This window comes from Trichoderma aggressivum, assembly GCF_033847375.1.
Source record: "Trichoderma aggressivum f. europaeum strain CBS 100526 chromosome Unknown scaffold_009, whole genome shotgun sequence".
Lineage (NCBI taxonomy): Eukaryota > Fungi > Ascomycota > Sordariomycetes > Hypocreales > Hypocreaceae > Trichoderma > Trichoderma aggressivum.
Genome location: NW_026946375.1, coordinates 855,279 through 867,508, shown reverse-complemented (window position 1 = coordinate 867,508; position 12,230 = coordinate 855,279). Strand labels below are relative to the sequence as shown.

Below are 12,230 nucleotides of genomic sequence, written 5' to 3'. Positions count from 1 at the left end.
CTCTCTGTCCCTCTTCTCGTACGGACTCCCCCAAACAGATACCGAGAAAATTTCGCCAAATCTTTACCAATATGGGCAGTTCAAACAGCGAAGTCGAGGTCGTTGATGTGGCTATTGTTGGTGGTATGCTTGCAGAATACATGACTGGCAATATCACTGGTCGATATTGAAGTGCTGATGAGAAACCTTCATGATAGGAGGCCCTACTGGGCTGCTTACCGGGCTGCTTTTACATCGCCTCGGTGTTTCCGTCAGTGTATTGGGTAGGAACATTTGCATATGCCTCTCAAAAGATTGTATACGGACTAATTTTGGCCATTGGCAGATGCCAAACCTCAAAGTCTGGACCTCGGGCGTGCAGATGCGTTGAACGCGCGAACGCAGCAGTACTTGACAGTTGTTGGTATTCTAGATGAGCTGCTGCCACAGGGTTTAAAATGCAACAGTAAGTGGACATTTCGACTCTTTGATTACATTGAATGAAGACCCTTGCTTACTGATTTTCGTAGCGAGCTCGACATTCGGCGAAGGAGACTTTATTTCTCGTCAGAACCAGTGGTGGGTGAGCCTTGAGCACACCCTTCATAAGAATTTCCTCATGATTGGCCAACCCGTTGTGGAGAAGATCCTGAGCACCCATTTGGATGGTTTCGTCCATTATGGTGAACAGGTAGAATCTCTGATCGAAGGCAACGAGTTCGTCGAGATAATGACGAAGAGCGGACGGACAATCCGATCCAAATATGCCCTAGGATCAGATGGAGCCAAATCAACGGTACGAGCAGCCATCGGGGCGACCTTTACTGGAAGCAAACCGGAAATGCTTTGGGCGGTACTTGATACCTTCATCGATACGAATTTCCCCACATGCCCAGAAATCATTACCTTTCAGTTGAACGGCCAGTCCAGAGTGTCCTGGATCCCGAGAGAGAGGGGACTATGCCGATTCTACGTGCTTCTTGAAGGAGAAGTGACGCAAGAGCGTGCTGAGGAGTCCATCAAGAAACACTTGGCCCCATATCGGACCGACTTTGTCAAGACTGAATGGTATAGCACGTTTGATGGTAAGTGAACTTTTGACAATGTTTACCTGAACTTTTGTTTGCCCATTTTCCACTTGTCCGTTTGCCTTGCCTTGTTTTACAACTCCCTCAATCCGTGTTAGGTAGGCACGCCGCTTGGTCTGGGGAGCTGTTATGGATCTTGCTAGCCGGGCAACTACTCCTTGGTGGCAAAGGCCTGAAGAAATAAACGTCGGCGGAGCTAACAGTGGGCTTTAGTCAAGGAAAGGATCGCATCTTCCTTCATCTCCAAGGATGGCGCGGGCCGGGTCTTCTTGGCTGGGGATGCAGCCCACGTCCACTCGGTCAACGGGGGTCAGGGGTTGAACACAGGCATTGCCGATGCGTTCAGTCTTGCTTGGCGTCTGGCCCTTGTGCTCAAAAGTCCGCGCCTGCAGGAGGGCGCTGCAAGCAAGATTCTCCGTAGTTATGACATCGAGCGCAGACAAACTGCGCAGGGTGTCATTGACGTTGCCGCGGCATTGGTTCGGGATACTGTTCATACCGCCAAGCAATATGTTGGTACCATTGAACGCAACGCGGGGTATATCACAGGTCAGTGGATTTTCCCGTCAAGCAATTCCATGGAGTTTACACACCACCTCCCCGATGCAGCTTGGACACCCCCCTGCCGCCGTGGTTGGGTGTGATGTGTTGAGCAAAAGCAAGACGCGTAACGGTTGGCTAATATGGAGGCCAATAGGAATGGGCGTTGCGTACGACGGCATGGGATCACCAACCGTGGAAGAATCTGAACATGGGATCTGGAAGGCCGGCAAGAGATGCCCGGATGTTGTTTTGTCCACGCCAGATAGTGATGGCGATATTCGGCTATACTCTCAGGTCACATATGGCAAGTATCTGATCTTGGCCATTGGTAACCATCCAGAACAGGCTCTTGCTCACGAAGATGCGGCCGTGTTGTTCAGCATACTCCCTTCATCGGCGACCGCCGAGAGCGTGGTCACGTCAAAAGAAAGGACTTTTACTGCGGACTGGGCCGAAGCGGGAGAATCCTACGCCGTGGTGGTTCGTCCTGATATGTACATTGGATACGTGGGAGCGGATATCGAGAGCTGCCAGCGATACCTGGATAGGCTCTTCATCCGATGATGGTGCAAGGACTAGGTCGATCATCAAGCTGATCACACGTATAATCAAGGATAGTCACAAGAATGAAGTTGCCGTTCCAGAAGAAGACGGAGAAGGGCCACCTGCCCACCGAAGCAAGGGCCTACTACCCACCTACATGATCAGTTTCATGTGCCTTTGGCGTACATACATCCAGCTACTAGCTCGTGGAATGCAACTTGATCATGAACCCCTGCCACTTAGGCCTTGTGGATCCAAGCATTGACAGACGGCTATCCCATTGATCGACCGGTATTGCATCCCACCGGCGGGGGAATTTTGCTCCAATGCTTGAGCCTCCTTGCAGTGTTGTCTTGATGCTTACCCAACGCAGCAGCCGGGCACGATCGGCCCTAACCGCTTTTCCCGTTAGCAGTTCAATGGAGGAGTTCATCGCCTTTTCTCACGACGCAACGCTAGCATGAATCAGGAGCGGCGTTGCCCCAGCTGGTGGTCTGGATCGGGAAGTTGAGCTTCATGTTGTGCATCTGCTTCATAGAAAACCTTATGGTTAAATCCCGTCATCCCGGATGCTTAACGGCTCGTGCCTTTTTCGGCATGCGGAGCCGATGATTGATAACACAGGAAGGATTTGGGAGAGCGCGCGCTTACAAAGTTCTTGGGAGTTGGAAATGCCCTTCGTGTGTTTGTCTATACGAGTACGTTGGAAAAGAGTTTGCTCCGGTGTTAGTGTGTAATAGGGGGGGTGCGACTATCAGCGGCAAATTTCCTGTTGGACATGTCAAGAGGCAAACAGAAATGTGACAAAGCAAGGATCGTATAAAAGGTGGTACCTTGGGGTGACTCATGTCCTCCTATTACATTCATCATCATCATACTCGAGGGTTATCGGCCACGAATTTCAAGGCAACACGCTGCTTTTGGAAGTGTCGTTGTGTCGAGGACGTTTTCCTTCCAACGGTAACCCCTGTTGGAATGCAGAATATGCTCGATTCAGCAGCTCATGGCCCGGCTTTTGATTTTCCAGAGTTGTACACAGCATGTCAGTCAGTTACAGTATGGGTCATCCATGGATTTCTTTGGCTGGTTTGGGCAGGACCAGGGCCGGAGCGGAGTGTGCAGAATCGGACTTTTTAGTGCTGTGCAAGGGTATACATGTGGGATGGGGATGGGGAATGCGATTAGGTGGGAATACGACTGTAGAGATTTTCTTGTTGTGTTTTAGTTTGGTGGGTTTGCGTGATTACAAGAGACGCTGAATGACTTGCGGATTGTGAAATGTGACTGACTTGCCTAGACGAACTGTTTTCCATTCTGGGACCGATGATGTTGGTTCTGATTCAGGAACGGCTTCTTCAATGACTTTAATTCCTTGTCACGGTGAGCTTTGATAACATGGAGTAGTAAGCCGATGGTTGGAAATTGCCGACATACGAGTACAGTCTTGAATGCCGACTACCAGGTATACTCGTACATCGGAGCACCCCCAGCACCTCGAACAATTACATAACAAATCAAGCTAAAATAGCAGGAGAATCGAGATGGAGTACAACAAAACGCCATCGCATGCAATGCTTGTTCTATCAGTCTATCTCCCAAGGAAGGTCTATAAGCCGCGCGAATACACGTACTCGTATGGGCAAACCCCATGAATCCCTACCGGTGCAGTGATTTTCTTCGCTTACCTCGCTCATCGTTGTCGCAAATTACTATTCCGTTCAATTGGCCTGCTGGGGCTTTGCGGACTCCCCGGTCTCGGACAGGATTAGGCAGATCCTACATGGGTGAGGGTCATGTCAGTGCTTGGCGTTGATATAAGCCAAGGCTAAAAATAAGACAAGATGTTCTCACCAAGAAGTCACCCAGTCCGGCTTTCCATTGAGAGATTTACACATGGCCCGGGAGCTCACGTTTGACGGACTGACATCGGCGCAGAGCCAGCCATCGTCTCCGAAGCGTGTAGCTTTTTCTCGCAACAGCTTCACGGCTAGCTTCTTCGCCAGGCCTTGTCGTCTATACGGCTCCTTGTTTATTTGTTCAATATTAGCCCATACTATGCTCATCGTGGGCAATCTTCTCCAGGGTTCAAGATGCCTGTCGTTTTGGAAACTTACTTCCACATGCACGCTGATTAGGGATCCGTCAGTTCCCAGCAGCGCCCACGCGATTGGCGTCTTATCTTGTCGTTTAATCATCAGATTCGGCAGGTTAACAAGCGTCTGACTGCGGTGATGCCGATTAGTTCCCGAGATGAACGCGGTCCAAGCAGCCAATAGCACGGCGCTGATCTGACCAAAGAAGGTTTCGGGACTGGGGTTTTTCTAATACACGTACGCGGTACGGGGGATATCAGTCCGAGATACAACCAGCTGGCAGTCATCCAGGTTGGCACTATCCCAGTACATGCCAGGAGGGAGATTTTCATCCAAGAGAGGAAGCTCTTCCCTCCTCATGAGCCATTTATCAAACAGGCCTGATGGCCGGGACTCGACGCGGCCCTCGAGCTTCTCCAGGATGGAACGAATGTCCGCGTGCAGGGACCCTATCAGGATGCGCTCCGGGTTGGTGAAGAGCAATTCTTGCTTGTATTCATTGCGCAGCCGGATGACTTCTTTCACCAATTCCACCAATTGCGGTTCATATAAGCGTCTGTTACTGGCGTCGTCTCTATTGCGCGGGTGTTCTAGGGTTGAGTAGATGTACATCTGGGTTTCCGGCTTAGAAAAGTCCAAATAGGCCGCGGTATATGCCTTGGACTTGTACTGATCATGCTCTTCCGAAGACAATTCGATATCGGAGACAAAGACGATGCGCGCATGAGGAGAGGTTCCATGGTTGAACTTTGTAGACTGCAACCGCCTCAGCAACGGCAGAGAATAGGGCAGATCGGGAGTCAATAGTTCTACCAGCTTTGCCGGCACTGAAGTGAATGAAACCGCGTGACTGGCCATTTTGAGTCTAGAGACCTCGTCTATCGTGTTAAGATCGAAGCAGACAGAGCCAGGATCGCAACAATATAACCGTCACGGGGAATGACTCAAATCGGCCATTTTCAGCACCTTTTTCGGAATAGCTACGTGTCGATGCGGGTCACGTGCATTTGTGGAAGAGCGATTTCGCCTTTGCAATTGCATGAAATGAGTCACTAGCGCAGACAAATCAACATCTCTCTATTTCCTTGTTGTTGTTGTTGTTGTTGTTGTTGTTGTTGTTGTTGACGTTTTATCAGCCCATGGATGCATCGACCGGACTTTGATATCCTCTTGTCTCTTTGGGAAGGTCGAAGATTCACTGGTCTGTGCACTTTGAGCCAACTGACGTGAATCGTGCATGGCTCATTGTGGGTAAGACGCCGAAGCCTCGGCTTGATTGATTACTCATGGGATCGAGAACTGAGTTATTGGTCACTAATGGCAATATGGCCTGGAAGCTGTAGGTTAATAAGCAAATGAGTTGTAAGGATATACCTAAAAAGAACAACTCGCTTCCGTACAACAGCATTTATCAACGTTATTACAGTCTCTGGCAGTATGAAAGCAATATCACCTCTTTCTATGGTTATGGGAAATTGGTTCTTTTCAAATTCACATACTCTTCCACTTCTGAGATTATACTACCAGTTCTTGAAATTAAACTCAATAACTGTCTAAAAGTCGCTTTGATTTCACTTCGAGCAAGTGGCTTACATGGCTGACAATTAACGCCTCAGGCTCCCATGACCAGGACACCAGCCCAGAAACCTTGACAGTAATTGAGTTAAGCCTGAAAATTCAGCTGGCCGTGGTAATTAAACTTCAACAGCTATTAGAGATATAATCAGCCCTCGATCTTGTATATACGTGACGTACTCAGCTAAGACTCCGCTTGAGACTCAGAGATAGACGAGGCGCATATGCTTCCTTCACATTGGATAAGCTGGTTAGAAAGGGCAGAGAAAAGAGGAGATCTAGTCGATGCGAAGCACGACGTCATATCACTTGACATGGCTTCACACAGGAATGTTATTGAGCTATTTCCCCTAATATGCCCAATCGTCTTCACGTTTTTGGGATCTAGATTTGCCTCTTCAAGTTCAAAAGTTAGTTGAACTGTCTCAGCGTTGCATTTTCCTGGTCACATGTCTTATGATGCTGCCCAGGGTTGATAGTGTTACAAGTGTAACTTGAAAGTTTCTCAGCCCACTCACGCAAGTAAAGCGAATTAACTTTCCGACATATTCAAAGCCTAGATTTATCCATGACCTCATCGAACAAATATATATAAGACTATGATCATCTCAAAAGATTCTTCAAGCTGCATATTATTTTATACCCAAAGAGAATATCTAATTACAAATCATGACCGGATTCTCGTTTAAGACTCATGGAAATGCGGCAGTGCTCCCTGCTGATAGCACCCTGACTATCTCACATCCTGAATGGGGCGCTCATATAAGATCAAAGGTCACCAGCGATACCCAAGGCTGGGTACAAGTTCCAATGGGATTTCAAGTCCCAACTGATGGAAAGAGACTGGAGCTCAAGTCAGTCGAGGTTACCTACGCCACAGGCTGGAAAACTATATTTGACGGCATTCAAGTCTATATGGGACAAACAAAAATCCTGAACAAGGTTGATTTTGGTTATTCGAACGATAAGGAAACTACTGTCAAGTTTGACATTCCTGGGTCTTGGCCAATCAAGCAAGGAATCTCACTTTCGTTACTTATTACTATACCTAGTGGGACAGATGAACATGGGCGCTGGGCGACAATTTCATCTGTTGGGGCTTACTTTGGACATGCTTGATGTAGTTTATTGGGCAATGTTGCTACGTAGCTGCAATGCGAAACAGATAAATCGCTATATTGTCATCTGAATGCATTTTTTGATGGTGTGATGGCAACTGGCTATCTAAGCTATCCAAAGGAGTGCAGTGATATGAACTTCTATTTGGAAGCTTACATTATACTTAACTCTTCACAACATGATACGGCATTAAGACTCTTCTTCATATCTTTATATGAGTATGTAATTCCTTGCTCCAAGTGACTAGATAACTACTAAAGGTGTTAAATAGCAATTTCCCTCAAATCGTTGTCCACTATTCAACAACCTAGAACCATTCGAGGTTGCCTTTGTGAGAAAGGAATTTGCCGCTGATGCTCTCATCGAGACCCTTGATAACGGAAAGCATGGATTCCACCGATTCCTTGGGTGAAATCATTCCATTAATATTCGGATCATACTTCCTCATGGTAGAAAGAATCGCCTCAAACGCTCCAGGGGCGGTTACCATATCCTTTGCTGTAAATATTTTATTTAGTAGCTATTCTGGCATTACGTCTCTCCAAAATCGCGTTCACGTACCTCCGTCTGTCTCAACCCAGCCTGGCGAGATGGACAGAGCCCGGATGCCCTCCGATTTTAGCTCAGCGGCATACTTAGTCGTGACTATTGATCCTGCGGCCTTGCTTACCGCATAGCCCACTGCAACAGGTATTTCGCTGATTCGGGTTAATTCGAGATCTGCGCTAGCAGAAGAAATGTAGACAATCTTCTTCTCCGTTCCCTGCTTGATCAAAGGGAGAAGGACATTGACGGTGTGGATGAGATGCAATGCGTTCACTTTGAGCTATCCAGCCGTCGCTCTTAGTTTCGTTTTCATCTTTCATATGACAAAACCATTGCGACTTACCGGTCCGAAGAAATGGTTTTCAAGTTCTTCTTCTCTTCCGGTACTAGATTGGAGTAAGCAAGCTGCCATTTTGTTCATATTCGACATGAAATTGGGCGCATTACTCACAATCCGCTTGGGCTAAGCTCTGCTGAGTCCCCGTGGAAGTATGCGTTGTAAACTAGAACATCTAGCTTGCCGCCACCGATGTTGCCAATTTCTCCTACAGTCTCCTTCAGTTTTGCGGGATTGCCTATATCCGTCTCAAGTACATGTATATTCTTTCGAGATGCAGCTAGCTTATTGAGCGGCCCAGCAGTCGTCTGGCTCCTGATAAGAGCAAAGACTTCATTCTGCGCGTTAGATGACTGGTCATTTTGGTAAGTATAAAGATATGTCATGACTTTTGTGACTTGCTCCTAGCACATACCAGCTGATTCACGTATTCAAACTAGTATGATATAAATTAGAGATGTGATTATCATGTGTCGGTCACAATGTACTTACCCCTATTCCACGCGTTGCTCCCACAATGGCCCAGGAAGGCATCTTGATCGAGTCTGATGGCAAAGAAGTTTCAGAATGTAATTTCAGATGATGCTGCACAGTTATAGTGCTTCTTCAGGTCCTGATAGTGGCATGATGGCATAGTGCGCAGAAGGGAGATATTTATATCTAGAGCTACCGTATTTTAGATATCATGTACATAGACTGTTCGTTGTAACACACACACTCTCTCCACACAATCGGAATTATACACGGACCTTATCTGACGCAATAAGAGAGAAATTTGCATTCGAGGTAGTCTTCGGAATAACGACTTAGACGATGTGAGCGTATTTGAGCGTATTTGAGCGTAAGGGGCGTATTTTGTCGTATTTCACTTCTCAATTATAGCTTCAACAGATGAGGAAGTGGATGAGCTTAGATCAAGCGAGAAGCGAGCTAAGACAAGGATAATTGAATATAGAATAATGATTGAATCATTAGTGCCCTAGAGGACCGCTTGGCCACCGCCAACGGAAGCTGGACCCTATCACATTCGGCCTTGGAGGTGAAATCTACGTGGCTAACTCTTTATCTCCCAAAGAAAACCGCAGCGCGGACATTGAAGCTTGCAATCAGCTATTGGAGAACTACGGTCGACGTTCTCACAGCTAATAAGGCACTATGCATTGGAAGCGTTTAGTATTGAGAATCATCGGGAGCTCAGAATTCAACACTCAGTTGACACAAAAGAGTGCCATTTTTAATACTAGTATATGGACTCATCATCACGTCTAGCTCTTAGATCACCGGTGGATGCGAGCGGGTGCGGCGTTCTGCTGTAAACGCCGAGCCGATGATGATAATGCGGAATTAGACATTATAATTATATCTCAAAGAAGAATATCTGGCTGACACGGAGCCTTGAAGCAGGCCGATTCCGCCTTGGACGGAATTACACTAGAAACGGATTTACCTAGAATTTCTATCTGCGAAAATAGAACTGTAGTACAGTCAGGATGATTAATGTTTAGTCACCCATCTTGTAAGCTACAAGCGTATCTTGACGGGATAGTAATATTCACGACAGGGAATAGCTCTTGCAATTTGACTTGGTTTAAACGTAGCCCACCACCTGCAGTTGACTAGCCTCCACATGCCGAGGTGATGAACATTTCCGGAGAAATAGATGATGGTAAAGCTGTATATACTGCAATCTGTGTGTATAGCTTGACGCCCTGTAAATGACAGATACTCGATACACTGTAAGAGGCTGATTGACAAGTTGCTTCAAACTCTAGACAATTGCCAAGATGCGCCTCCTGAAACGGAGATACGGAATTGGCGGAATTAGGAGTTACATGGCAACGCGATGGTCTCAATCAATAGGATGCTTCAAAGGCAATTATCATGAAAATGCCTGTATGATGCGGTGCCATCGTGAGCGTTGCTCTGATTCTGCCCCTTGAATAGGAGACTTTGCGAGGCGCCCTTTCAGGTTGGGATAATCCGTGAAGTCACCGCATTCACAAAGCGCTTTTGTCTAACACCCCCACAGCATCTCTCGACGTCCGAAATACAGCACTCGAGGCTCTAGAATGCGTTCTCGGAAGTAAATCCACGATATGAAATGGGAAACGAATCCGATGTCGAGAGATGGTTTGAATACCAATGCGAGGACTCAAAGCCACATGTACCCCCACCATCAAACGAACTGGGGTCATCACCATATTGGAACCGGGACAGGTGACTACGAGCACGAACACGATATTCATTGCCTTCACTTGAGTACCTGGTTAGTTCATAGTCCAGTTCTGGTAAGAACAGCTCATAGTGGCCATCTTTGGCGCTTGTAGCCGATATGATGATATGGGCGTTCTCGTCTATGTATCCTATTTTGACGGATTATAAGCGGAAAGAAACGCAGAGGTTCGTACATTCGCGGACAAAGCCTAAATGCAATGGCTGATCAAGACCATATTAAACCCATCCTGAGCAGCAAGATGAAATACGAAAAAAAAAGCCGAAGAATGCTTTGACAAGCAGAGACTACTGATTTGGATTGCGTAACAAGGTTAAGGGGCTTTCACGAAACGAGCACACAGACACAATGCAATTGCTATTTTAGAAAAACATCCTCTGAGTATTCCTATTAATAGCAAGTGGGCGCCTCGACTGCCGATTCTCAATAACTCGACCATTCATAGGAAGATGCCTTGAAGATGAAACGCAGATTGAGGCTCGCAACACTATATTCTTCATACATCCGGAGTATTCTGTGCTCATTATCACAGTGATGCTCCAATTTCTCAAAAGTAGAGGTTTGACAGGCGCATATTTTGTTTTAGGTGATGCTGTACACTATCTTGATACAATCGCTCATTTTTGAAGGTCAACTCTCTTCAAGACGGTAATCGTATTTCAGCGGACCACCGAAATCCGGCCTTGCTCCACACTCGTTTGGCAGTTGTGTAAGATGGTTCAAGAATTTCCGAAGGATTTCTAGCTATTAAGCCACGCGAGTGGGGATTCTGGTGCTTGTGTCATGATAGTGGCTACCTACTTTACAATTAAACAAGGAATGGAATGAGCTGTGAGCCAAAGTCCTAGTTTGGAAGAATGGCAACTTGTTCCGAGGAAAGTTTTGAAGAATTCAAGTATATATATCGAGGGGGGATTCAGCATTGTTTTGTAAACCACACTCGTGGGCTTCTACAGCTACTCTCGTATTGCATTCAACGTCTGAGCCATTGCTTGACATTAAACATCGATAACACCACATTACCCTGACTTACGAAACTTATCCTTTATTTCAAGCCCTATCTCTTAGAGCGATGACTGCAGGCAAGATTCTGGTCACGGGTGCGGGAGGACACCTCGGTGGTATAACACTTGATCTACTTGTCGAAAAACTGCCGGCTTCGCAGCTTGCCGCCATCTCGCGAGACCCTGCCAATAAGCTCAAGCGCTTTGCCGACAAGGGAGTTTCGACATACAAGGCTGACTACAATGACTATGATGCGCTTCTCGCCGCATTCCAGGGCATTGAAAAGATCATGATGATTGGTGCGCATGCTTTCACGGATCGCATTCGGCAGCACTATAATGTAGTCACTGCCGCAAGGCAAGCCGGCGTCAAGCACGTCGTCTACACTTCGGTGCAGCGCCAGGAGGGTGCTGGCATTGCCATGTGGGACGTCACAGAGAGTGATACGTTTACTGAACAGGCTTTGAAAGCCAGTGGAATGGACTACACTATCATGATGCAGCCGCCCTTTTTGGAGACGTTTTTCCTTTACATCAGCTCCAACGCCCTCGAAGAAGGAATCAATGTTCCCTTTGGCAAAGGCAAGTTTGCGCCCGTGACACGCGATGATCTCGCGGCGGCCAATGTCACTGTGCTGACGGAGGAGGGACATGCGAATAAGACGTATAAGCTGAGTGGCAACGAGGCGTTTTCTTTTGCGGAGATTGCCGAAATCTTGGGTCAGGCCAAGGGTCAGAAAGTGTCTTCCAGGAACATTAGCGAGGAAGACTATCTCGAGTGGAAAGGGTTCGAGGGCCAGCCTGAGCAATTGCCACAATTCCGTCTCGCCTGGGTTCGCGCGATGAATGCTGGTAATTTCGCGGAGACAACGGGCGACTTGGAGAGATTGATTGGCCGCAAGCCAACAGAGTTCCGGGATTACGTGAGCTCGAATTATCCTCCTACTCAGGGACTTTTTTGAAGAATAGAGTGAGAAGGATTCTCAATTTGCAGATGAGGGGTGGGAGGGTTATGTAGTTGAGCTGCGGTGTCAGCAAAGACAGCAAATTACTTGTCACAACTCATTTTTTTCATGTTCAATGTGGTTTATAATGCAGAATAATACAAATCATTGCCGATTTGTATGTGTAATTTACAACTACGGTTGGGCAACTCTAATGGGGACTATT

General features: G+C 47.0%; 4 protein-coding genes across 4 annotated transcripts; 2 read left to right on the top strand and 2 right to left on the bottom strand.

The window, feature by feature from the left end:
- Positions 1-71: 71 nt before the first annotated feature.
- On the top strand, positions 72-2,174 carry Triagg1_3385 (uncharacterized protein; the record flags this gene model as incomplete). The annotated part of the gene is made up of 6 exons (XM_062897671.1): positions 72-123; positions 198-263; positions 326-445; positions 510-1,064; positions 1,281-1,700; positions 1,765-2,174. 6 exons carry the CDS (start codon positions 72-74, stop codon positions 2,172-2,174), a joined length of 1,623 nt encoding a protein of 540 aa, XP_062757909.1.
- Positions 2,175-3,871: 1,697 nt separating this feature from the next.
- Positions 3,872-5,104, bottom strand: Triagg1_3384 (uncharacterized protein; the record flags this gene model as incomplete). The annotated part of the gene is made up of 4 exons (XM_062897670.1): positions 3,872-3,929; positions 4,005-4,177; positions 4,268-4,436; positions 4,488-5,104. The coding sequence occupies 4 exons, from the start codon at positions 5,102-5,104 to the stop codon at positions 3,872-3,874; spliced, it is 1,017 nt and encodes a 338-aa protein (XP_062757908.1).
- A 2,143-nt stretch (positions 5,105-7,247) lies between these two features.
- On the bottom strand, positions 7,248-8,357 carry Triagg1_3383 (uncharacterized protein; the record flags this gene model as incomplete). Its single annotated transcript, XM_062897669.1, has 5 exons — positions 7,248-7,438; positions 7,502-7,766; positions 7,830-7,872; positions 7,938-8,227; positions 8,316-8,357. 5 exons carry the CDS (start codon positions 8,355-8,357, stop codon positions 7,248-7,250), a joined length of 831 nt encoding a protein of 276 aa, XP_062757907.1.
- A 2,771-nt stretch (positions 8,358-11,128) lies between these two features.
- Triagg1_3382 (uncharacterized protein) lies at positions 11,129-12,022 on the top strand (the record flags this gene model as incomplete). The annotated part of the gene is made up of 1 exon (XM_062897668.1): positions 11,129-12,022. The coding sequence occupies one exon, from the start codon at positions 11,129-11,131 to the stop codon at positions 12,020-12,022; it is 894 nt and encodes a 297-aa protein (XP_062757906.1).
- Between the last annotated feature and the right edge of the window lie 208 nt (positions 12,023-12,230).